Below are 25,688 nucleotides of genomic sequence, written 5' to 3'. Positions count from 1 at the left end.
TTCTTCAACAGAAATAAAATAACATCAGATCACTGACGTCTTGGGCCAAGACTAACCATAGACCTGGAGGAGAAAAAAAAAACCTCCTGGTCTACTATGCGCAAACTGGGGAAAATAATAAGTTTCATGAGAGTGCCTGTGTAGCAGGGGCAGATTTAACTTAGTTTTTTCTTTGTACTCAATGCAAATGTCCACGCACTGTAAAGGAGTAGCACCCCCTAGTCTACCCATCCTAAAGTTGCATGGTGCCCCTCATAACTGTTTACTTGATGATGACTCATGCAACTGGACAGGCACTGTGGACATGCTCTGAGCCCAAGTCTCAGTAAGCAGGTTGGCAGTCGGTGAAGTAACACACCTATTAAATACCAGTCAAGTTCTGCCCTGAAAGCTCAGACCTGCGGTGGACTTGGTAGTTAACGCTTGAGTTGAATTGATCTGTAACTTTTCTTAGGTGCTGTGTTGGTTTTGTTGGTTCTTGGTTTTTTCTTTTAGTTTGGGTTGGTCTTGTTTTAGATTGGTTAAGCCTTACCTTGATTCTGTGGTGGGTTTACTTTGGTCTAGGATTTCTGAAATTAATTTTGGTCTTGGTCATATTTTTCCTACATTTTAGGTTTGGTTTCTGCAATTCTCTTGACTAGATTTTCAAGTCTTTAGGTGAATATTTTAAAATCTGATTTTCGACCCAGTCTTGTTTTTTTTAGTTCTCCATTTACTTTCCTTTTTTTGGGGGGGACATTTTTTAGAAGAAATAAAAGATTTTGTTGTTGGAATCAAGTTTCAGCTTCCGTATCCCTATTCTTTTAGACTTCTTGCGACTCCTCCCTTTTGATCCTTTTGAAACTTTTTTTTAGCGAGTTTCCCAAGTGTTTATTTTCTTCAAGTCTCTTCTTTATTATTTTATTCTTATCTGAAGTGTGCCATTTTTCCCCGTTACATTTTTTCTTTCTATATTTGGTGGAGAATCCGGGTGGGGAAACTGTTCATTACGAACTTAGCTATAGATATCTATTTGAGTAGGGGTATAGGTTGCTGGTCATGAGGCTTGGTTTTCTTTGTTCTTATTCCTGGTCAAGAATATCGGTCAGGGTCAACCAACACAGTGCTTGAGTCTAGGAACAGTGAAATTTATGATGGCCGTAACTCCAAGTCCACCTACCGTGACCTTCATGATGGAAACTCCATCCCACATGGGGACGTCTACCCCCATCAAGTCTAACCCAGTTGACATGATGATTGATATACCTGTCACTCCTCGTCACCCAGACCTCCGAACTGCAACTTTCCCACACCAGCTCACCCCGTTTGAGATGTGCGGTTTTGATCCCATCACGAGGCCAGCATCTACGCCAGTATACGATACACAGAGGACAGTCACTGCGCATCAAGTGAAAGGGGTGCAGGCCTTCACTGGCAAAGAGAAAGGCATCCGCATTGAAGAATGGGTACGAGATATGAGGTACCTACTGGAGGCAAAGGGGAAGGCACCGGATGCAGTACAGTTCCACGAGGTGGTCCGCAACACCGGGGGAAGAGCGCTCTCAATCTTGAGAGCAGAGTGCCCTCAGGAGTTACAGCGGAGGAGGCTTTTGTTGAACTGTTGGAGGAGTTTTACGAAGACAACTCAGCTTCATCACCCATGACGAGGTTTTACAGCAGAGTACAGAAACCAGGGGAGACAGCAAGTGACTACGCCATCGCTCTCAAGGCGTTATTGCGACGGATTGAGGAGGTGGGAAGACGACACAGTCAGTATGACTTGTTCGGAGAGAGCCGTAACCTCATTCTTGCTACCCAATTCATGATGGGACTGCATGATAACCACTACAGACAGAGATTAGCACCTATGAGACCCAGGACCATGAAATTCAAAGACATCTGTGCTGAGTTGAGGGTTATCACTGAAGAGAAACATCACCAGGAGGAGATGATGAGGAACTCCTATCATCTCATGGTCCATGTCCCGACGCAAACACGTGATCCCAAGATCGAAGTGCAGAAGCAGGCAGTATCACCAGGAACGACGGAACAAAACACCAACCCCCGAGTGGATGATTTGACAAGGCTGATGGAGGAGCAGAAAACTATGCTCAACCAAGTCCTTGCAAACCAGATTGAACTTGGACGTGTAGGGTGGTTGGGGAATAATGCTCAGATGGATCCAGGACGGCAGTGCAGTATGTATCAAAGCAGTCATCCACCAGTGAAGTCTGACGGGGCAACAAAAACATGCTACAACTGCGGTCGGCTAGGACACTTTGCCAGGAGATGTCCTGAGCCAATGTACCAGCTACAGCAGAACAGTTTGCCAACCTCCACCTCATCCCAACAACCTCCGTTAAACTAGAAGAACCCTCTGATGATGGGCGATCAGTGGGTTTGTCTAGCAGAATCAAGAGCCCTGTAGAGAAAGGAAACCCCGTCAGAGACAACGTCCAGGTTGACAAGCCAGAGGAGAGTCTGATAGGGCCAGTCAGTGAAGTCACCGTTTCTGGTAGGAAGTGCACTGTCCTGCTAGACATTGGGTCACAAGTGAGTACCATCACTGATGAGTTTGTACCCAGCCATCCTCTTCTTCGAGCCCAGAAGCAGCGGCAGACAAGTGTAAGTATTCAGGGTGCTGGAGGCCAACAGGTGCCGTACAGCGGGGTCATCCTTGTCGACCTGAACGTCCTCGCACGCCAAGTACAACAGGTTCCGGTATCTGTTGTTCCAGCAACAGAGTTCCGCCGAAAGATTCCAGGGCTGTTGGGGACTAATGTTCTCCAGGCCTGCCAGGATGCCCTACATGATCGACACCAGAAAGGATTTCTAAAGAAGGTGCAGCAAACATCAGAAGTCTGGTACTCTGCCCTCCAGTACATAAATGCTGATGGTGGGGACCTTATGAAAAGGAATGGTGAGTTTGGAAGTCTGAGGTATAAGGGCCGCAAGCCGTTCATAGTGAAAGCTGGTGCAGAGGCAGATATTCCTGCAGAGGCACCCAGATTTACCCGGGGAACGACATTCCAGGCACTCGTGGAAGATGCTCACAAGGCCCCTGGCAGAGGTTCCTTGGCCATTGGAAACACATTCGTCCAGGTTATGACTAAGCTTCTACAGGAGAACGAGGACGTGTTTTCTAAGGACCAAAATGACTTGGGGTTCACCCACACAGTGCAACACGAGATTCCCCTCATAGACCCGACCCCCTTCAGGCAGCGATATCGACGCATCCCTCCAGCTGAATTCCATGAGGTCAAGAGCCACATAGAGGAGCTTAAGAGGTCCGGAGTGATTCAGCCCAGTCAAAGCCCACTTGCATCGCCATTGTTGTGGTACGCAAGAAGGATGGTAAAATCAGACTTTGTGTGGACTATCGCAAACTTAACTCTCGCACCGTTCGGGACGCCTACCCTCTTCCCAGGATTGACGAGGCTCTAGATGCTCTGGGTCAGGCCAAGTATTTTTCTTGTCTTGACTTAACGTCTGGCTATCTTCAGGTTAAGGTTACCGAGAAAGACATCCCTAAGACGGCTTTCACATCTCCCATGGGCCTTTTCGAGTTCACAAGAATGCCTTTCGGTCTGATGAACGCTCCGGCTACCTTTCAGAAGCTGATGGCAACGGTGTTTGCAGACATGAACTTTGACCGTGTGCTGCTATATTTGGACGACATTGTTGTTTTCAGTTCCACCATAGAAGAGCATGTCAGTGGCCTGTCTAAAATATTCACAAGACTGCGGGAGCATGGGCTTAAGCTCAAGCCTACTAAGTGTCATCTACTGCAGAGCAGCGTCAAGTACCTTGGGCATGTGGTGTCAGGTGACGGCATCTCCACAGATCCTGAGAAGGTTACAGCGGTTAAGGAGTGGCCAGTACCCAAGTGCAAGAGCGATGTCAAGAGTTTTCTTGGCCTTGCGGGATATTACAGGAGATTTGTGAGAAGCTATGCAAAGATAGCAGGACCACTGTTTGCATTGACTGGAGGTACACGGGGAGGCAAAGACCCGCCCTTTAATTGGACATCAGAGTGTCAAGCATCGTTTGAGACTCTCCGTGACCGGCTCACCACAGCGCTGATCCTGGATAATGCAGACTACCGTCTTCCATTTATAGTGCAGACTGATGCATCTGGTGGTCACGGTGGTCTAGGTGCAGTATTAGAAAAGGTACAGGATGGCAAGGAGAGAGTGATTGCTTATGCCAGTCGGACTCTAACTTCATCAGAGACCAAGTACCCTGCCCACAAGTTAGAATTTCGTGCGCTACCTGGGCTGTGACCAACAAGTTCAGGGATTACTTGTATGGGCACAAGATCACCGCTGTCACCGACAACAATCCCCTCACTTACGTGATGAAGAAGGCTAGGTTAGATGCATCAGGTCAGCGATGGGTGAGCGACCTGGCTATCTTCAACCTGGACATCGTGTACAGACCAGGCAAATCCAATTCAAATGCAGATTCGTTGTCTCGTATAGGGAAGGCCGAAGTCACCAGAATCCTTGATGCCGCTGATGGGAAGACAGATGTTGTGGTTGAAGAAACACCAACCACGCCGGCCATCAGTAATGCTGTCTCCTTCCCAATTGTGGAATCCCCTTCGTCCAGCTGCCAGAGCGACCCCAGTCGAGAAGATGGCTCCCTCGGTGACCCTGAAGATCAGAGGTCTCGCGATGACAGTGGCTGCGGGACCAGCTGTGTGCAAGGGCCAAACCTGGAAGAGGCTCAGCACAACGATGCAGCAATCAGGAGAGTTCTTGATCTCAAACGTCAAAGTCCGGCCAAGCCTAGTAGAAGACAGGTGTCCAAGGAGTCAAGAGTAGTTAGAAAGCTGATACGGGTGTGGGACAAGCTGTGCGTAAGAAGTGGTATGCTGTTTTACTGCAGGGAGTATGATGATGGTCGAGTACGGCATCTGCTAGTTCTTCCGCGAGACATGTGACAGAAGGTGCTACAACGTCTGCACGACACTATGGGTCACCTTGGGCTTGACAAAGCACTCCACCAAGTTCGTGACCGGTACTACTGGCCTGGACTCTACTCTCAAACTAGGTCCTACATTAAGAAGTGCAAGAGGTGCGCCCTACGAAAGACCCCTGAGTCTAGAAGAGCTGAACTGCAGGCCATCAAGACATCTCGCCCACTGCAACTGGTCTGTATAGACTTCTTGAGCCTGGAGCAGTCAAAGGGTGGGATAGAAAACATTCTCGAGGTCACTGACCATTTTACTCGATATACGCAGGCGTTCCCACCAGAGACCAGAAGGCAACCACCGTACGTAGCCAGGGTGTTGTGGCGGAAGTATATTGTACACTACGGGATACCAGAGCGACTGCATTTGGACCAGGGCAGATGCTTTGAATCAGCCGTGGTGACGGAGTTGTGTCAGCTTCTAGGTGTTTCCAAGAGTAGGACGACACCGTATCACCCGCAGGGTAACGGGATGACAGAGCGGTTCAACCGTACGCTGCTGTCAATGCTTGGAACGCTGGAAGCCACGGAGAAGGTCAACTGGGCAGAGCATATGGAGGCACTTACACATGCATATAACAGCACCCGGCACGAGTCTACTGGCTACTCACCCTATTACCTGATGTTCTTGCGTCAGCCCAAGCTGCCAGTTGATATCTTAGTACCACAACTAACACCAGAGTCCGCTCCTGATGTCGGGGACCAGCATTCATACTTCCAGCGGTTGGACGAACATCTACGTGTAGCATATAATACCGTGAATGAGATGGCTGCAAAAGCAAGCGAAAAGCAGAAGGCAGCATATGACCTGAAGATGCACAATCAAGACCTTAAGGCTGGTGATCGCGTGCTGGTTGCAAACAAAACTCCGGAGGCAGATGTAAGCTGAAGGACCGGTGGGAGTCGACGCCACATGTAGTAGTCAGGAAGCTACGGAACCTTCCAGTCTACATCATTCGGGATCTGGGCTGCACGAGAACCAGAACCATCCATCGCAACTTACTGGCCATCTGTCCATTCTATGCGTCAGAGGAGAACGACAAGACCGACTCAGATGTTGAGGTGCCAGCAGATCTTCTCATTCCGCGAACAAAGTCTCCACTCGTCAGTTCTGGTCACTCTTCAACGGACCCAGAGTCTGGACCTTCTTCCGATACTGATGGTGATGAGCACAGTGACGATGGCAGCATTGAGACGGTAGAGACACATCATCGGCCCAGACGAATCATCAGGTTGCCCGCGAGGTACAGGGACTAGGTGACGACAATAGTAGTAATTGTTTACTTGATGATGACTCATGCAACTGGACAGGCACTGCATGTGGGCATGCTCTGAGCCCAAGTCTCAGTAAGCAGGTTGGCAGTCGGTGAAGTAACACACCTATTAAATACCAGTCAAGTTCTGCCCTGAAAGGTCAGACCTGCGGTGGACTTGGTAGTTAACGCTTGAGTAGAATTGATCTGAAACTTTTCTAAGGTGCTGTGTTGGTTGTGTTGGTTTTGTTGGTTCTTGGTTTTTTCCGTTAGTTTGGGTTGGTCTTGTTTCAGATTGGTTAAGCCTTACCTTGATTCTGTGGTGGGTTTACTTTGGTCTAGGATTGGTCTAATTTCTAAAATTAATTTTGGTCTTGGCCATATTTTTCCTACTTTTTAGGTTTGGTTTCTGCAATTCTCTTGACTAGATTTTCAAGTCTTTAGGTGAATATTTTAAAATCTGATTTTCGACCCAGTCTTGTTTTTTTAGTTCTCCAGTTACTTTCCTTTTTTGGGGGGGGGACATTTTTTAGAAGAAATAAAAGATTTTGTTGTTGGAATCAAGTTTCAGCTTCCGTATCCCTATTCTTTTAGACTTCTTGCGACTCCTCCCTTTTGAGCCTTTTGAGATTTTTTTTAGCGAGTTTCCCAAGTGTTTATTTTCTTCAAGTCTCTTCTTTATTTTTTTATTCTTATCTGAAGTGTGCCATTTTTCCCCGTTACACCTGCAGTCCGTAAATAACATGGTATTCTTTCAAAACACGTCAGACGGCCGAGTGAACACACAGACGGCCTAATAATATTTCGTGGGCAGCCTTCACTCAGCTCGTCAGGTGAGGCACGTGATACATGTGATAAGCAGATAAGCATAACCGTTTACTGGTTTAGCTTGCACTTCGGGCAGTGTTTCACCAGAACGATACGTGGCTATCAAGTATAGCACGCGAGCTTCTTTGGGATCTCTCGTCTAACCCTAATTAGTATGACCGTCTCGTGAATGTCCAAGAGTTTTGGCTAGACAGCTGTAAAATGACTGACTTGGAAGCCACAGAGAAGACGAACACGTCTTCGCCAGACGCAGAACTTCCACTTCAAACAAATGAAGGTGAGACTCTCTCTAATAAGAATTAAAGAGGGTGAGCTTGTTTCATCATGGATCATGCTGCCGTGTGCCTGACGCCTGTCATGCCTGTGGTTTGGGCAAATTTGTGGCCTGTGTATGGTGGATTCTAGGTCATGAAACAGATCCAATTCAGTTGTTTTAATAGGCGAGTTCCACAGATTTTTACGGAAAACTTTACCAAAATTTGCTGGCATCCTTTTAGTGAATCACTGTGAGAAGTCAATACAGGGAGTTAGAGATCTCTGGAAAATTCACGTATGTATTTGCTCACAGTTTGAAATTCATTAACACATGTAGTTTTTCAATGCCAGACCTTTATGAGTGTCGCTGAGGTAGTTTGTGAAAGAGTAGCATTGAGATAAGTTCATTCTTCAAACCAACACAACTGACATTTTATGACAATGATTTTGTTGGTCAACTTCAACAATTATTTGAATTGTTGAAGTTATTTGAAGGTAATTTCATCTCGATACCAGGTTTAATATTATTTTCCTTCCAGATGGGAGTGCTCTGTGTACATCCCAGTTCCACATGGTTGTCGATCAGCTCAAAGACAAAGAAAAGATGCTGGCCTCCTCGGGTGCCTACTCGGAGTCAAGCGAGGGGGCGGGGGGCGTGCGACACAGGAAGCGAACGAAGCCCGCAGAACCATCCGAGGAAGAGTTTGTCTTCTTAGATGTCACAGCAGACAACGAGATAGAGGCGCACAAGATGGAGCAGAACTACATGGTATGTTTAAGCCTGAGAGGCCTCTCTACTTGGTAGCATGCAGGGGGAGTCAAGTTACCAAAGTGGGGCTGAAGTTAGACTTGACTCAAGTCAGGATCTCTGTGACGTCTTTGTTTATAAATGTTTTGGATACATACCAAGTGCGGGACTGCGTGCTGTTACTTGCTTCGCACCCTCGTGTGTCCACCTATTACTATAAACAGCCAATGTGTGAGCAGCCAATCATGTTGCCGGACTTGTTTTTACGTTGTTCATACCTGCATTATAATGACGAGTCTACAAGTCTGACTACTTTGATTGGTAATAATTCCGTATACATGTACATTACACAAGATCATGTCATTTATAGGCAATCATGAATAACTACGCATTACCGATGGGGGGTCCGATTGGCTTATCCGTCAAGTTGGACTTACTTGCTGTTGATGTATGACACACATTGTACAATAAAGGTTGTCAAATGGGGGCCCCTTATAAGGGTTTTGCGAGCTGCCAGGCCGAGCGCAATGACTGTGAAGTGTGTGCAGACTGAAGGGATGGCTGACTGGGGTAGAGCAACATAAGTCCGACTTGATTTAATTAAGTCTAGGCTGAAGTTTACACCTCTGTGGTAGGGGGTTCAATTCTCTAGTGGTTCTCTAGGTCTTCCAGTTTCCGCACTCCACAAAAAAAGTCAGCATTGTCAATCTCCTAGGGTGGCTGTGCCCTGTTGGCATACGGGTTGTTAGGTGGTTGCCTGAGGCACCTTCATAATGCATGCCCTTTGCTAATCGGCTTGACCATGGTGTAGTTTGGTACTCATATACATGTCTTTTTTAAGCAGTGAACATAATTATTGTATGGAACTTGTGCTGAAGAAATGAAATAGCATTATTGTTCTTTGCCTTTCACCTCTTTGAACGGGTTCGAATCCTACCGAGGCTTCCATGTACATGAAGATAATTTTTAACTAGAACTGAGCATTCAGACCACATGTACATTGACTTCTCCCCCAGTGCCCCTAGGAAGAACAGTCCATCATGGGTGTTACTGACATGCCTACCCTGTTGAAAAAAAAGATTGAACATGTGAACTGCACCCTGTTGTGAAGTGGATGGGCTATACGCCCAAACGCTCACACATCTTTGCTTGCCATGCAAAGAAAGTGAATCCAGGTGTGTTTGTTTTGCAGTTCAAGAAAGGCATTTTTTGATGGAATCGCTTTTCGGTTAGATGTTAATTTTTGTAACATTAAATTAAGGATGCTAAAGTGTTTTCTTTCCTTCTTTATTATAATATTGTAAATTACTGTGAATCATTTTCCGGATTGGAGTACAGTCAACTCTCATTATCTCTAACCCTACATAATACCACAAGTTACTACTTGTAGTAAAATGTAGTACCGAGTGCTGCCGCTTGTAAGAGGACATGACCGTATTGTTCTCTGAAGCCATAAAATACAATAGAAAAGACAATGTACCATACAGTGCTCTGGCACTATGAATGCATGGCTTTATTGTTCTCTGTACAAGTAACAATGGAAGTAACCTAGCCAGAAGTAGTAATTTGTAGCGCTAGGTCCTTCAGGCTCAGGCTATTAGTATTTTGTAGTACTGAGTACTGTAAGCCAAACAATATGCTTAGCGGTTAGGGTTATAACAAAGTTGCAGGGATCAAACAAATTGCTATGTAACAATCAGGACTTTGCTATAAAAGGAGGTGAAAAACAAAGAAAAACCAAGAAATTGGGATTCAAGAAATCTGTTCTTGATAACAGTGTTCTTTATAACGACAGTCGACTGTAGTCAACTCATTCAGAATCTATGCTGTAACTTTACATCACGATACTGTACATGCCAGTATACCACTTGAATCAATGCAGGTTTTTGGGGAAAGTAAGATGCCAAGGTTTTGTGCCACCACGATGGAAATTGATAATGATGGACAGAAGGCATGTAATGTCAAGGTTGGGTTGATGAACTTAAATCGGTTTGTTCAATCCAGTTTGGGTTCAAGAAGTGGAAGAGCCACGTCACAAAGCGCCCCCTGGATGAGAGGTCGGAGATTGTCAAGACGCTTTACGAGCAGCCAAAAAAGGTCAAGCCTTTCATACGTAAGTGTTTCCTTTCAAAATTTTTGGTTGGCCAAAAAAATAAAAAACAAAATCAAGGAAGATGTGATGTCTGATGTTGGGTGCCAAATTTTTAGGATAAATTTAGGTAAATTTAATTTATCATAAATTTTATTTTGTTTGATTATTTAGGGAACCTTCTCTAGAAGTTTGCTCGACAGAAACTCTGTCCAAAGTTGTAGCCCCACATGTTTTCTCATATACCTGTATGTAGAGGGAGAACTGACTTGAAGAAGGCAGTACCCTGGATATTTTTTGAAGGAGACCAAAAAGGTTTCTTTGGTGGGGGGGGGAAATGTTGGAGATTTTGATTTAAATTTTGATTTTTCATGGCCTGTCTGAGGGTTGAGGCTCTACTTGGGTTCTTCTTGCACTAGTTTGAAAGTTTGGGAATGAAAGAGACTCCCAAAATTGCATTTTTCATTATTTTTCAAAAGACCAAATTATTTTGGGTTTTTTTGGGGGGGCCAGCAATGGGCCCTGTTGCCTCCACTCTGTAACTGGCCTTGTTTTGAAGTTGTTCTGGTTTAGTTTCATAGTTTCATAAATTTGTTTCGTTTTTACCAACACAAAAATTCTATAAACCAATGAGATATGAATTAGAGAAACAGAAATCAAAAGGAGCGTATTAAACACCAAGTCAGGCAAATAATCCCAGAAGGACATGAATTGCCCAAAAGTCCAAGCTAGGCTTAGAAATAATAAACCTTTCGTGTCAGTTTTGTAATGCATTGACAGCCAAAGGTGGCTGACCATGTAATCTGATTTCGCTCGGCGCGTATACACGCACACAAGGAATGCAATGCTCATTTGCTCACAGCTACAACTGACCATGTATCTGAGGTTTGTGACGGTAACTATACATGTCATTTTTAGACACTGTTAACCAGACAGTGGAGATCGAGTGTGTCCGGTGCAAAAAATGAATTTGTAAAAATGTATAACAGTGAATTAATGCACCGGCAGGTTTTCTCCACAGGATGTTCTGCTTCTGTTTGGTTGAATTGCGATGTACTTGATCGAGTGACTTTTGGTTGAGTTCCTTAAACATTTTCTGTTTAATTCTTGATCGAGATTTAGTTTTTAGTTTTAGCTCTTAGCTTTTTAGTTCTTAGTAAATGTACGGCATTTCTTATTTTTTCGTTAACCGTTAGTCATTTTATCCGCGGAGGGATTTTAAAAGGACCTTGAGGTCTTGTTCACAACCCTTGACATGGTCAAAAATTAATAATATTAAAAAAATAAAAATAATAAAATAAAAAAAATAAAATAAAAAAATAAAAAGTTTTTAAAAATTCCATCCAGTGTACATGTGCAAATTGTTCATGTGAGACTCAAGTGCTGGTAAAAATCTTTCTTGAATATGTAATATACTTTTTGAAGTATGTAAATCAAATAGACTAAAAGTCAAGTGCACATGCTTAAGGTATATCTTTCTTTTTCAGTTTTTGTACTTTTTGTATTGACTTCAAGTCCAAACAGTAAGTACACATATTTATTGCTGCATTGTCCTGGTTTTTCAACTAAAAAACTGAAAAAGAACTTCGATAAATGAAATACTTTAAGCATGTGCATATATTTATTGCTGCACTCCATATTTCAAGTGCTGGTAAAAGTCTGCATTTCTTGTGTATGTATGCATGCTTGATGTATAATCTTTCTTTTTCTGTGTTTTTTAGTTGGAAAAACTTTCTATAACCCTAACCCTCCTCAATCCTCCAAAATCCTTTTGGCAGTTTTGGAGGATTGAGGGTGAATGGCAAAAGTGCATGGCTGATTGTGAAGGATGCTATGAATGAAGGTCGTGGGTTAGACCTTGTGTTGTTCCAGCTCAGTCGTGCATAAATTCAGCCCGATATTTCTTTTGAATCAACCCCACTGCTCAAGAGTGCCATTCGCACTGCCTCAACATAATGACAGGAATTGCCAGAGGATTTTGAAGGATTGAGGCAGTAGGCACACCTCCAAGTAACAAGAAATTTTGGAGGATTGAGGAAGAATCCTATTTTATCAGCCCCAAATTGGAGGATTCTGGAGGGTCCCTAGCAAAAAGGGCCCAGGGGGTTAGGGTTAATCATTGCTCACTAAATTTGAAAAACCAGGACAATGCAGCAATAAATATGTGTACTTGCTGTTTGGACTTTTGAGTCAGTACAAAGTACAGTACATGAAGTAGTTGATGCATGGGAATTCAGATAAGAACAAATTTTTGTCAATGGTTTTTCTCTCCTTTGGTTGGAGGCCGGCCAAAGTCTAGACTGGAGTGGGTAGTAACACGCTTCAAATGAATTCCATACACAAGAATAAAGTTTGTTTTTGTTGGGTGTGTTGAGATTATATGTCAGGCCTGTTACTTTCTTTATTTTGTGGAAAAACTTTGGTGTCTCTGTCGATATTTCTGATCGTCTTTATTTCCAAAGCTGAAATGTGCACAATCATGAACTCATTACTTTTCATTGAAGTAATGAAAATTATTGAAAGTCTTTGCAAAGTTTGAAAACTTTCAAATCTCACTAAAGTGTTCAATTCTGCTTGTTCGAAATAAGGACATTTCTACATCAATTGGTGTGCTACGAATTTGATATAATTCTTTCTTTTACACACGCACTAGAGTTTTGTTTAAACTTTGAAGTCTGTTAACAGTGATCTAGTTTTAAAAGTCTCAAGTCTTTTGTTTTATGAAGGTTAAAATGTTTCAGCTGTAATTCTCAGTTTTTAATTACATGTATCCACTTTGTCGCATGCAATACATGTATGTGACCTGTTCTGCAAAAATGTCACATTGTTTGGAATTTGAGTTTTATATATAATTGAATTGCGCTCATCCTAAGATTTCATTTGATATGTGCTGAATAATTAATCCTAGTGGCATTTTGCATTTTGGAGTTATTTGCCATTTGCATATTCATATAATTTCATTTTCTCACACATGCTTTTTTGAGATAGTGCCCTTTAAACATAATGCACAGAAACATTAAGCTTAAACTAGACACTCTCTTGGTTTCCCTTAGCAACAGAGACTTTCTGATCAAGTAATTGGCCTCAAAACATTGCCAAGTGTTTTCACCCTCGGCACATGGAATGGGCCATTATTTGTTTTGCATTGCACGACTTAATCCACCTTTTTGTAGAGCGGGTCACAAATTTGGTTCCACACTGCCCTCTAAAGTGTGAAATTCCTTGGGAGACAACTGCACATGCACAAACCAGATTTGTGATCGTTCTTGAGCAGATACAAACTTTTGAAAGCCCAAAGATTTTGACCTTGGGCAGAGTAAGGAACAGCAGGCTGGCGCTGAAGACTCCAAACAGAAAGGGAAACTGTGATGACGAAAATTTCCAAGTGAATTAGAACTCACGTAGCAAAAAAGCAAACCAATGTACTTTGTTATTGCCTCAAGAGAGCAGTGTAGAAGTTCAGTCCAATTCCAACCTTGGGTAACTTTCATTAATTTTGTCATTTTTATTTCTGGTTTAGAATTGTACTGAAGGGAAAAAGAAAGGTCAATTTTTTACAGTTGCTTTCAATACCAGGAAGTAAAACTTACTTTTAGTTACACAATAGAAGGAATGCCCAGCCAAATGTATACCTGACATTGCACTCTGGCGAGATCTTTGTACTTAACTGATTACATGGAAGAGTATGGACATTTCTTCCCTTTATTGATAGCAGTTTTGTAAAGGTTGTCAGTAAAGCTGAGTCAATTTGAATAATTCACTATTTGAATATTCCACCTTCAATTCGATCGAATATCCGAATGGTCGGTCCACACTAACAGATACATTTTCGTGACATTCAATACAACTTTCCAACTATTAAATTTTGCCATTGTTTTTGGCCTACACCTTCATTGTTTCTGATTGTTGCCACAGAAAGGTAAAGATAAATTGAGTAGTATTAAGAAATTACAGATATTTATTCTTGAAGATATAACATACATGGACAGACACTTTGTTCCTTAAATGTGAAAATGTATTGAATACTCTTTTTAGTTTACTTTTAGAAACTGTCATTATCTCATAAAAACAATTCCAGTGTAGATAACCCTGACTTTATTTCAAGAAAAATATGTAATGTTTGTCACTGGACAGACATCACGTTTGTCACATGGACAGATATAACGTATGTCACATGGACAGACATTTTTCTGGTGTTTGAATTAGAGTATGAAAACAGAATTGTTCACAAACCAGGCTTGTTTGTTTTCAGTTTTCAAAATCATTTTTGTTAAAAAGACTATTAAACCTCAGCTAAAATGAACACTGTGTACGTTTTTCTAAATTATTTACATTTGTCACATGCACAGACATAACGTTGGTCACATATCATAACCTGGGGACAGACAGTCTTTTCATTTCAGCAAAATGAACCAACTCTTTCTAATGAATTGTTTGTTATTTTACACGTATTCCATTTGGTTTTGTAATAAATGTATATGTACCCATAAGATAAGTCTTCTAAGATTTTTACATTTAGAGGGAAAACATCGTTGTGACAAATTTTACAAATAGTGGACAGACATTTGCAATTCCAAAAATCAAATCTCAGTTTTGTCATCTGATAGAAAAAAGAACCACATATGACATGGATGATTTAAAGTTTTATTGTAAAAACATTTCTCAAGAAAATATATGGTTTTGTTCAGGTTATCTGCTCAAGAAATGGCAAAATCAGCCTGTTTCATGTTTGTCACTTTGTGGACAGACACCGTGACACACATTATTCCTTAAATAGCTCTCCTTAACTTCGGGTATAAGATAACTTAAAGAAATTAAAAGCCATAGATTTTGACACATTTCTCAAATGTTATACCTGTAGCACCCATGTTAAAAATTAACAGATGAATTGCTTTTCTCTATAAGCATGATAAGAGTGGTATTTTAGATTACCTGAAAAACATAAGCTGACACAGTTATGTGCATGTCCTACCAGAACCCCTAATATACATGTAAGCTGGACATTTTTATCAAGATCCTGATTATTTGAACGATGAACAACCAAATCCTATTAAACTGTGTAAACTATTACATCCACAATATATCAGTAAAATTGTTAAAGTTCATTTCTTGACTCTCAACAGATGATTTTGGTTATGTGCAAATGTATCCGTTAGTGTGGACAGACCCATATACAAACTCAATTGCAATAACACACAATTGTACATGTACATTATAGTCACTGTAATGGCTTCTCACTAAGAGTATCTCCAACCACACTTTAGCAAGATTTAAGAGACGAATACTACTTCTTTTCCTGTTGAAAATGTGTATTCTTTTGAAAATTTTTATTGAATAATGTACTTTTTGAATCATTGGAAGGTTTCTGTCGCTTTTCTTTTGAATCTGCTTGGAACAAGCCACCATAGTGCAATTTTTCTCATTTAAAGCAAAAGAAAACTCTCCCTTTCCGTGAATTTTGCATTCGAATATTCAAATTAGAAAAATAATATTCAAACATTCAATAGTCGATTGAATATTCGGACATTCGGCTCAGCAATAGTTGCCACTATTGGTGGCGAAAAGATGTCATGATTTTTTTGCTCATTGTATGGAAAGGGCTGGGATCTCATTTTGGTAGCTTCTTTTTGCTTTCACAGCATTTTTTAATAACACACCAAAGTCCACAATGTGTTTCGATTTCCTTGAGTTATCCCTTTGTCTTGCCATGGTTGCCAGCCACTAACCTGTGGTGGGTAATGATGTACATGTAGCAAAGAGAAGGTCTGTATGTTTTTCTGTGCATGTGCCTGGAAACTAACATATCACTGTGGCCTTTCTGATAAGCAGGTCAACGTACACGTATAAAGTCCAACATGATTTGCCAATAGGGACTACATGTACCTGTATCTCCTGTTAATTAAATAACCTCTGACCTCCCTTGAAAAAAGTGTTTCAGTTTGTGCATTGGAGAAAAAGTTGTGGTAGAAGTTTTAATATTTAACATTTGAGTCTGTCAGTTGAGGTGACACACCCTACTACATGTATGGGGTGGTGGGGCAAGTGGGGGGTGAGAAGGGTTAGAAAATTGAAATACCAGCCCAAAGAAGAAAAGCTCCATGAAATGGCCGGGGAATAAGGTATTGGGGTGTCAGTTACGACTTAAGAGCCAAGGTGGTTTTTGTGAATAAGTCACTGGGTGGATTTTGTACAGTATACGGTGTAAGTCAACTGTGTGTGCAATTGTTCAAGTTCCAGCCGTTGGCCCGATTTTGAACAGCAGATAAGACAAACAGAATTAAAATTGTGCTCTTTAAAGAACACTTCCTTTGTATTTGTTTTTCCTTGTGTTGTTTGTACTTATTTCGTCACCCCTTGCATAACTAGCTGCTATGTCCTCTGTGCCTGCTTTATCCTGTTTATGTCATCACAATATTTGTACTGGGTACCATGTCTCATTTTGGCCATCCCCTAGATTCCACACTACATGTACAACCGTGTACGTATGGGGACAATGTCCTCCATACGTTTTTTAGAGGACGTATCCAGTGTAGTGTAGCGGTATATCCCTGTGACATTTAAACCCATTTTGCCACTCTTCTTCCAGACTCCACACTGTCTGTAGGGAACGTCCTCTGTGCGTCCTTTAGAGGACATATCCTGTGTAATGTACCAGTATATCCCTATGACATTTATACCCGTTTTTGCCACCTCCTCTTGCAGACTCCACGCTATCTGTGGGCAACGTCCTCTATGCCCTCCTGATCGGATGGTGGCTGGCCCTGGTCTACCTCCTAGTAGCTCTCTTGATGCTTATCACCATCATAGGAAGACATCATGGTATGATAATTGTGGCAAACATGGCATCAGCATGTTCATTACAGTGCGAGAGACAGGATCCCTTAAACCACCATTGGACTTCCAGTCTGAATTCCATTCACAAGCAATTCAGTGTGAGACTTCTGAGACTCCTGGTGGGGACAAATATACCAGTCCCACTTGATCAGTCGCTGTTGTTTGCGTCATTTTAAGCATGTGCTATTAGATCAAGGGTGATACAAACAGAAGTGTACTGGTCACATGTTTGCATTCACCAGGCATCTCAAAGTCTCCCCCATAAACTGCAACAAAAGTACATTGTATTCCTTTGTCACTGTTTACTGTGTTAGTTGTGACTGGTCTTGAGACTAGTGTTTTGTCTGGTCGTGCACCTGGGTCTGTTTGGGTTTAGACTGCAGCACTGATAAATGAATACTCCAACTGAACTCTTAAGGGTACTGCTTTTCTTCAACCCTAACCCTTCCACACCCTTCAAAGTATTCTGAGAGCTTTTGAAGGGTTTTGGAAGAGTGAAGATGGTTGAGCCCAGCCACTGTGGGCTTTGATTCCCATTGAAAGTTACGGAATGGCATGTGCCGGTGATTTCCGGCTAAGTGGAGGATTCTCAAGGGTTCAGGAAAGTTTCCAAAAAAAAAATGGCGGAGAAAAAATCTCCGCCATTGTATTGTTGAGCAGTATCAGGTATTTTGTTATCAAAATAAACATGTCACTTAATCATTACATCGTTGTGTGCCCGGCAAAACGTTGTAAGCGCGCTTACGCCCTTTTGCCCGGAAGCACGATCTGAGTAGAAAAAATGTTCCTGGTAAAAGGACGTAAGAAACACACTCTCTTTGTTTAATAAAAACGGATAAAATTTACTACAAAATCAACACAGGCTATGCATAAAGCAAGCTTTGAACAACTGATCAAATGACTTGGGAAATTTTTTTTAGCTTTTTGCAAAGAAATCTTTATATTTCATTAAAATAAAACAGTAGCATAAATGCATCCTTTTGCCTGGAACTTGTTTTTTTTGCAGCGATTATTCTTCCCGGCAAAAGGTCGTAAGCGCACACGACAACATGCTCTGGTACCTTTAAAGTGATATTTATAAATACCTTGTTTTTTTGCAGCGATTATTCTTCCCGGCAAAAGGTCGTAAGCGCACACGACAACATGCTCTGGTACCTTTAAAGTGATATTTATAAATACCTTGTTCAGTCTCCCTATTCAACAACGTGCAACTTGACAGTGTATTAACATTTAAATACGCACTGGCACCTGGATGCAAGATAATTGATTCTGATTGGTCAGGAGTCTGTGTGCATGCAGCTTGCCATGTGTGCACCAAGTCCATATAAGGAGATTCTTTTGGACAATTTGCACATGGAACATACCATAAAATGGATGAAAGTAAAATTCTAGAACAAAATTGTTGGAAATCCATTATATAGGGACTTCTTTTGACTCCGACTAAAAAGATTTTTATGAACGGTAACAAATATGTGCTTGGCCATTTAAGACCGGCTCAGGAGACTGAACGCTGATGTGGCTTGGGAATTGGTCGCTGCCATTCTCCAAAGCACATGTTCATTCTCTTATTATCAGATGTTTGAAATGATTTTTAGCAAAATTTATTGGAAGAGGGAGTTATGTACTTACAGTAATAGCTGCAAAGCTTGTTTTTAGTTCTTTGTTCCTTGTGGATCTGATTTTTGTTTTTGACTGAAAAGTAAGCTTCTTTCTCACTTGCCAGCCAAGTTCTGCTGGGCTCTGTCTCAGTACTTTTTGTGGCCCTTTGGCAAGTTCGTGAAGGAGAGGACCTGCTACGAGCTGGAGGAAATCTCAGAGCCAGTCGACGAGAAGAAACCGCTCCTGAGCAACGGCATTAGTGCCAGCCACGACTCGGCCTCGTCGCTGACGGGATCAAATTCCCTGCCGGCCTACGTGAAGAAAGAAAGCAACGAATGCTGGGTAAGGCCTGGACCCCATTCCAAAGAGCCATTCAGCTGAAAATCTTGATTACCAAATTGGTGATGCTGAGCAAAATTTGGCTGAGCACCAGTCACTGGCAATATTCTCACCGTGACTTTGTGGCCAGTAACCTGTTTCTGCTAAGTAATATTCTCTTGAAAATTTTTGAGCTCGGCAGCTCCATTGAATAAGCCTTTTGCGAGTTAACTTTGACCCAGATCTGGTACACTGAGTTCTTTAAATTCATGTGAACAAAACAACTTGAATTCTCCTCACTAAAACCATAATGCTATACCTCTTGATTTGGGGCATGCTTTTGCTAAGTTACATAAGAGATGCCTTGCAACAATACACTGTTTTCAGTGGATAAGAAGGGCACAAAGGAACCAGTCCATTCCAGAGATGGTGGTCCCTATGCGAAAATTTGCCCCGAATTACGAGGTATAGCAATAGTGTCTTGGGGAATTCAAATCGTTATGTTTATGTGCAGTCAAGATAACTCAGTGCACCAGATTTTATTCAAATTGAACTCGCAAATGGCTTATTGACCACAGGTTTGAAAGAACCAGTTTGGCCAATGTGTAATTTCATCTCTTGGTTGCACTATTTACATACATAGACATCAGAGGTTCATGCATGGCATTATCATGTGTTGTGGGAAACACTTGCATACTGCAGACATCCATAGCAGTTTTTGACATGTACCATATCCATTTTCAAGAAGACTTTGAAGGATATACATCTTGAATAGGGCTGAATCAATTTGAATAATTTACTATTTGAATATTCAACCGTCAATTCATCGATTATCTGAATATTTGGTCGTACCGAGCGGCAGATTGTTGATGAACAAACCATATCCAAAATCAGTTGCAATAACACACACAATAATACCGGGTACATTATACCCACTGTAATAGCTTCTTATGTCTAGGAGTATCTCCAGCCACGATTTAGCAGGATTGAAGAGATGAACAATACTTCTTACCCCGTTGAAAATTTCTATTCCTTGTAAATCTTTTAATGAATAATTAACTTTTTGAATCATAAGATTTCTGTCAATTTTCATTTGAATCTGCTTGAAACAAGTCTCCATAGTGCAATTTTCCTCAGTTGAAACAAATTAATTAATTCTCTCTTCCTTTTCATGAGTTTTGCATTGGAGCATTCAAACTCGGAAAATGATATTTGAGTATTCGGTAATCAATCCAATATTCAGATATTCGGCACAGCCCTAATTTTGAAGGCCTATGTCAAGAGGGAGTGGAGTCACTTGCCTGTCAAGTCCATTTTTAAAGTGAAAAAAAAAACCAGTTTGGTCGGGTTCAGCTTAGATCTGCTGTATTTACATTGACGTTGACCTCACTGTGTCCTGCTTGCCACTATCATGTGTTTTAGAACACATGAACATTCACTTCATTGATAGGAATGTTTTTGCACAACTTTGAAAAAAAATTGAAAAGAAACGATGCATGCTGTTCTCGGTAAAGTGACTGCTGAGAGCAGAGTTGATCCAGGAGCAGTGTTTAGCTTTGAGTTGACTCAAATACCAACCTGCACACCAGTCGTTAAGTGCAAAATGTTTGTCAGTCAGCCCACATGTACATGTACAGTCATAGATTACCGTGGCAATTCACAATTCAACCTATTTGGCGATGCCACAGACCTCTGGAGACTTGCCCCAAATACCTGTAGTTGATGACTCTACTCAAGCAATTGTCAGTTTATTGTTGAACTATGTAACTGTACAGAACACATAACTTCTCCTCTCATTTTGCCAGTTTTCACTGATAAAAATCGGTTTTGAACAAACAAGGCCCTGCTTTTTCATCAGAGGGAAGATTTCCTCTCGGGGGAAATATGTCATTTTTCTGTCATCCATGCAAAATCATTTTTTGCCACTGTTGTCCCTGTGTGGCTGATCACTTTGACACTTCATGTCCTCATTCCATCTCCCATGTTGCCATGACTGTAGGAGAGCAAGAGCTCAGATGCCACAACCAGTGTGTCCATCATTGACATGCACTATAAGGGAGTCCGCAGTGACTCAGGCTACTGGGTAAGAGACAGGGATCATGAAGAGGGAGTAACAGGCATGCAACTTTTCCTCGGATGAGCTGATTTCCATGTTTTTCATGTTTGTACTTCACACTCACACCATTGAAAATTTGAAAGCACTGTGCAAACTCTTGTAGCGATTGGAATTACCTCATTTTTTGTGAAAGTCCAAGTTTCATGCCTGGAGTAATGATTATGGAGAGCTTTGAGTGCAGCTAGCAAATTGAAGAAATCCCTTGAGGTGCTCAGAGCAGTTTTAGTGTCAAGTCCATCACAAGTCCATGCTTGTCCATAACAAGTCCTCAGAAGTCCATTACAAGTCCTTACAAGTCCTTGGACGTTGGGTCACAAGTCTATTACAAATAATCCAACCTCAAGTCATACTGCAAGCTATTCAAAGGGACTGCTGCAAAAGTAGTCCTTGCCATCGTGACAGGGCTTGTGAAAGGACACTCAGAAGGACTGTTGATCGACTCAGTTCTGACCCTGGCTCAGAGGTTTTGCTTAAAAATCCTCTTATTATTTGAAACTTGGCTGGTAGTCTGTTATCACCCCAAGATGGATGTACATGCATGTACATGTCTTGGCACCAGTCACATGTGTCAGTACTGCTCGTACAACACCCTGCAGCTGGTACCCTGTCAACTCTAGATAGCATATAGTGCAGGGTACCAGTTTATTCCCAGCCAATCAGAAGCTCTTTTCCTGATCAATGTTACTTGTGTTTGTTTGCAGAGGAGACCGTCCACCTATGTGTGGTTGATCCTTGGATGCCCCATCCTGCTTCTAGCCCATGTCATCGTCATCATGGCGACTGGTCTCATGGTTGTCTTCATCCCTATCTCAAAGGTAAAATGGGTGATAACAGAGAGAAAGAGGGGGGAGAGATTCTGCAAAAGCAATAATCACCCATGAGGTGACATTGTGCGCACATTTGCATGCATACCCATGCCATCATGCTGATAGGGCCCGTCTGTCTTGTCTCATCAATCTGCCTTGAGCACCCCACACTGGTGGAAAAGAGCCACATTAAGTGGGGAGAGTTCAACGGCTACATCAACATCTGTTTTCTAGGGCTAGGTCTAGGTCTCTGCTCCATTGGACCTATTCTGAAACATGCTGACAGTAGCCGTAGCCGCAGCTCTGGATACCCTTTTCAGACATGGCCTACTTAACATCTCATGTTAAAGCCTTATTTCCGCCACAAGATTGTCATAAACAGAGGCAAACGAAAAGGACTTGGAAGAGTCTCCATGTACGTCTCCTGGTGTAACATTCATTACATTAATGAAGTGGTACACTTATGAACTAGTGAAGTGCAGTTCCCCACCAAAGGAACCACTGTTGCTAGGAAAAATGAGCCCTCTCTTGGTCCCGCTTAGGGTGGATAGCATACCAACTGCTGCTTTACTGTCACAGTAAACTTGCATTCTGTCATGCATGCATATATGCGTACTTGAAATTTGGCATCTTCAGGAAAAGTTTTGGAATTTTAGAGGCATCAGTGGCAGCCTTTGGAAGTAATTTTCAAGCACTTTTGGCACTTGCAGTTGAATATCATCGCCGTCAGAAAGGTGCTTCTCTTACCGCCGGAAAAACTCAGAATAAACAAGACAAGCGACTTCAAGGTGAGTCTTTTTGTGCTTTCTGTTTTCTGCTTTTGGTTGTGTGCTGTCAAAACTATTATTGGCAAGAAAAAAATGAAACTGAAGCCAAAAGGAAGCCTGGATCTAATTCAACCATTTTTAAGTGGTTTCTATTTTGAAAGTACTGAATGAAGGCCGGGTCACTTTCATACAAATTTTATTGTGATTTCGACATCACAAAACAGTCACAACAAAATCTGCAGTGCATTCAGTTTTGGAAAATTTCACAAGGCAAATAACTTTTCTGTGATGTTACAAATTCATACTGTTGTTCCCTTTTGGGTTGAGTGAACAAGAACTGGACTTTTCTGTGTCTAGTAGATCTAATGACGACTTGGATGCAGTGTTTTGCCTGCCACTTGTTCCCATTTCATTTGGTTGCCCGTTTGGAAAATGGAGTTCGAGTCCTCCTCGTGTAAAGATTAGCATAAAGGGCTGAAATGAACTTATGAAATTCTGTCTTAACCCTTTAGAGAGCTGGGTTTTTGGGGGGACCATCTCACAGCTGGGGGAGGGAAAAATCCCCAACAACTTGGCTCCCCCATGGACCCTTTTTGGGGTAAAACTTGGCACGTTGCGAAGACACTCTTCGGTAGAATTGTGAAGTTTCAAATCAAATTGCTGTGGTCATTTGTTGTTCAAGGCACTGCATGCATTGAGCACAGCAATAGAAAAAGCGTATATTTTGTGGCTGACCTGTCCTTGAAAATTTGGCGCTGTACGAGGATGGTATGCCTGAATTTCACAAATTGGTGTCAAAATGAGAGCAACATGTAACTGAAAAGAATTGCTTAGGGCTCGGTGCATCGGTTACATCGGAAGAAGTCAGAGTGGGGTAGATTCTGCCCTTCCCCCTTTTTGGGGGGGGGTAAAAGCTGTGACTCGTTGACAAAATACAAAGTGCCTTTCAATTTTTTGTAAGGAGGGCAAGATACAGATTTTTCCTCCTTCTTGGCAGAGTGATGACTGCACCTATTCCCTAGAGGTCGTCATGTGTTCCTATCAAGCCGTGAACGTCTACTACTACAAGTACACGGTGGACGGAATGAACATCATTCTCTTCAGTATCCTTTACGGATGGGGAAGTGGCAGAAGACTGATTTTATTCAGAGGGTGCCACCCGAAGAAATTGACATGTGCTTAGCACATTGTCACTATTACAGAACCCTATAAGACAATACAGGCTATTCACAATGTAGTGCACCACCAAGAGGTTGTCATGGAGAGGCCTTTGTGTAGTGCAATATGGGACAAATACTCGACACAGTCTCATTCGCTAACTGCGCTGTGCACCGGAAACTTCAATTTTTCTGCATGTTTGTTTATCTTGGTTGAAAATTTGAAATTGCTTGTTGTCAGTGGGTGTTAGGAAGTCAAGTGATGGTTGTGTATGGTGCAGGGGATGCCTCAATCAATTAAATATCCCCAAATTAGCTATGAGATGCGCTCAATTGCGGCAGCATGCGACTGTTAACTTAAAAAATGGCCTGTCTATGGCAAACCCTTGGGGGCGCACTGTATTATGAATCGCCCGTATTGAAGTAGGAATCTTCTATGTACTAGTCCAAGCATGTAAACAGCACACATTGTCTTGAAATATAGACTGATCAGAGGAGACACCATAAGTAACTGTGGTAGTGCTGCACTCACATGTACAGTCTTAAACGTGCGATTGCCTTTTGGCACGTCACAACACCCTATTGGTCTAAGAGGCCTGTAAGGTGTGCACCTGTCCAGGAGCATTGTGCCACCACAGTATTTACTTCTAATTCTGGCTGCTGGATTACACTATACCTCCACAGACAAAATACTTTGTTCTCCGTTATTCTCGTAATATCAAGCTCTCCGAAAGACTGTAGCACACAATCTTTCGGAGAACGGTTTTGGACCAAAAAAACCCACAAATTGACCACCAAGGACAGAAGCAGTAGGATGCTTTTGTAAATCTGAGGGAAAATGCTGGCAGTTGTTTGTAAATACGTGTAATTGACCCTTTTTGGAAGGGGAGGGGCTTTCTGGAAATTTGGGGGAGAGACTACACCATTTGGGCAACTATCGTGTCAAATGTCATATGAGCAAACACACTGAATTTGATACTTATCAAGTGTGTTACACAGACATGCTCCTGTTTGTAGTGTGTACCATCATTCTGGGCTATGCAGACACAAGCAACGTTGTCGCCCATCCTATTGTTGTAAGTACCGCGGTAACCTGTTGACCTAGTACTGGCGGCGGTCGGGTGAGAATGGCTTCCGAGCTGAAAAACCCTGTTATTGCCTGGCTGGATAACTTTGCAATTTACTCGAAGTGAGAAAGCAATTCCTTGCATCTGTGAATCAAATCCAACAAGAGAGGCATGAATTCAGGATCAGACTTTGGCACTTTATGTTTAATTTTAGAAACGTTTAGAAAACTTTCCTATACAAATGTGAATGTCCCACCCTCACAACGGTGTCATTGAAAACTTTAAACAATCAATTGCACACTATGTAAATAGCTGACACAAAGTTCCTTTGATGAATTCATGGTGTTTCTTTGATATGACCGAGCAGTAAGGTGTTCTGAAAATCAGATTACATTTTACAGGCATCGTTTAAAATGAAAATGAACATCAGACTGCGTCGATCTAAATGTCAAACCTCTAAAAGGGGCTGTTCCATTTAAACGTTTGGGAAAATCTAAAAACAGATTTGGAACGGTTTTCAATTAAACGTGTAAACATCCCAGCCTTACTTTTCAACATGCTTTTTATGCTAATAGACCCTAAATCCAGCTGTGCTCGGCTTCTATGGTGTTAAACACATGCTTCTGGGTCTAAATTGAAGTTGCATGACGAGTTTCGCGGGATTTTCAAGATCTTCCATTTTCAGAATTCTTCAAAAATTTATAACTTCATTGACTGGATGTTTACACCCACACAAATGACTGTCTGGTGGGTACTCTAATCCGACAGGCAACATCTATTGACGCCCGAGTGTTTCAGCCAGGCCTGCGGCCTTGTAAAGAGAGGCCAGATGTGCAGTGTTGCATAATTTTCTTTTGTTCCCGAAACTGGCCCAGCGCACTGCTGACGTCTTTTCAAA

The 25,688-nt window shown here is 42.0% G+C and overlaps 1 protein-coding gene across 2 annotated transcripts in view; it reads left to right on the top strand.

Annotated features, from left to right (window-relative positions):
- The first annotated feature begins 7,030 nt into the window (after nucleotides 1–7,030).
- Nucleotides 7,031–25,688, top strand: part of LOC110978024 (uncharacterized) — a 28,046-nt gene continuing 9,388 nt past the window's right edge. Inside the window, exons 1-10 of one of the 2 annotated variants that reach the window (XM_022232651.2) lie at nucleotides 7,031–7,311; nucleotides 7,829–8,058; nucleotides 10,042–10,150; nucleotides 16,829–16,945; nucleotides 18,684–18,901; nucleotides 20,877–20,960; nucleotides 21,695–21,808; nucleotides 22,510–22,587; nucleotides 23,564–23,669; nucleotides 24,723–24,799. In XM_022232651.2, coding sequence (XP_022088343.2) covers nucleotides 7,236–7,311; nucleotides 7,829–8,058; nucleotides 10,042–10,150; nucleotides 16,829–16,945; nucleotides 18,684–18,901; nucleotides 20,877–20,960; nucleotides 21,695–21,808; nucleotides 22,510–22,587; nucleotides 23,564–23,669; nucleotides 24,723–24,799 — 1,209 coding nt within the window. In that variant the 5' untranslated portion in view covers nucleotides 7,031–7,235. The remainder of the gene's footprint in view (nucleotides 7,312–7,828; nucleotides 8,059–10,041; nucleotides 10,151–16,828; nucleotides 16,946–18,683; nucleotides 18,902–20,876; nucleotides 20,961–21,694; nucleotides 21,809–22,509; nucleotides 22,588–23,563; nucleotides 23,670–24,722; nucleotides 24,800–25,688) is intronic. The other variant, XM_022232652.2, reaches the window with a different exon arrangement.

The sequence above is a fragment of the Acanthaster planci genome, linkage group LG20 (genome assembly GCF_054643075.1).
Source record: "Acanthaster planci isolate LZ-2023a linkage group LG20, COTS_SCS, whole genome shotgun sequence".
Taxonomy (NCBI): domain Eukaryota; kingdom Metazoa; phylum Echinodermata; class Asteroidea; order Valvatida; family Acanthasteridae; genus Acanthaster; species Acanthaster planci.
Note: the sequence above shows the minus strand (reverse complement) of the source record. Positions and strands in the feature narration are given on the sequence as shown.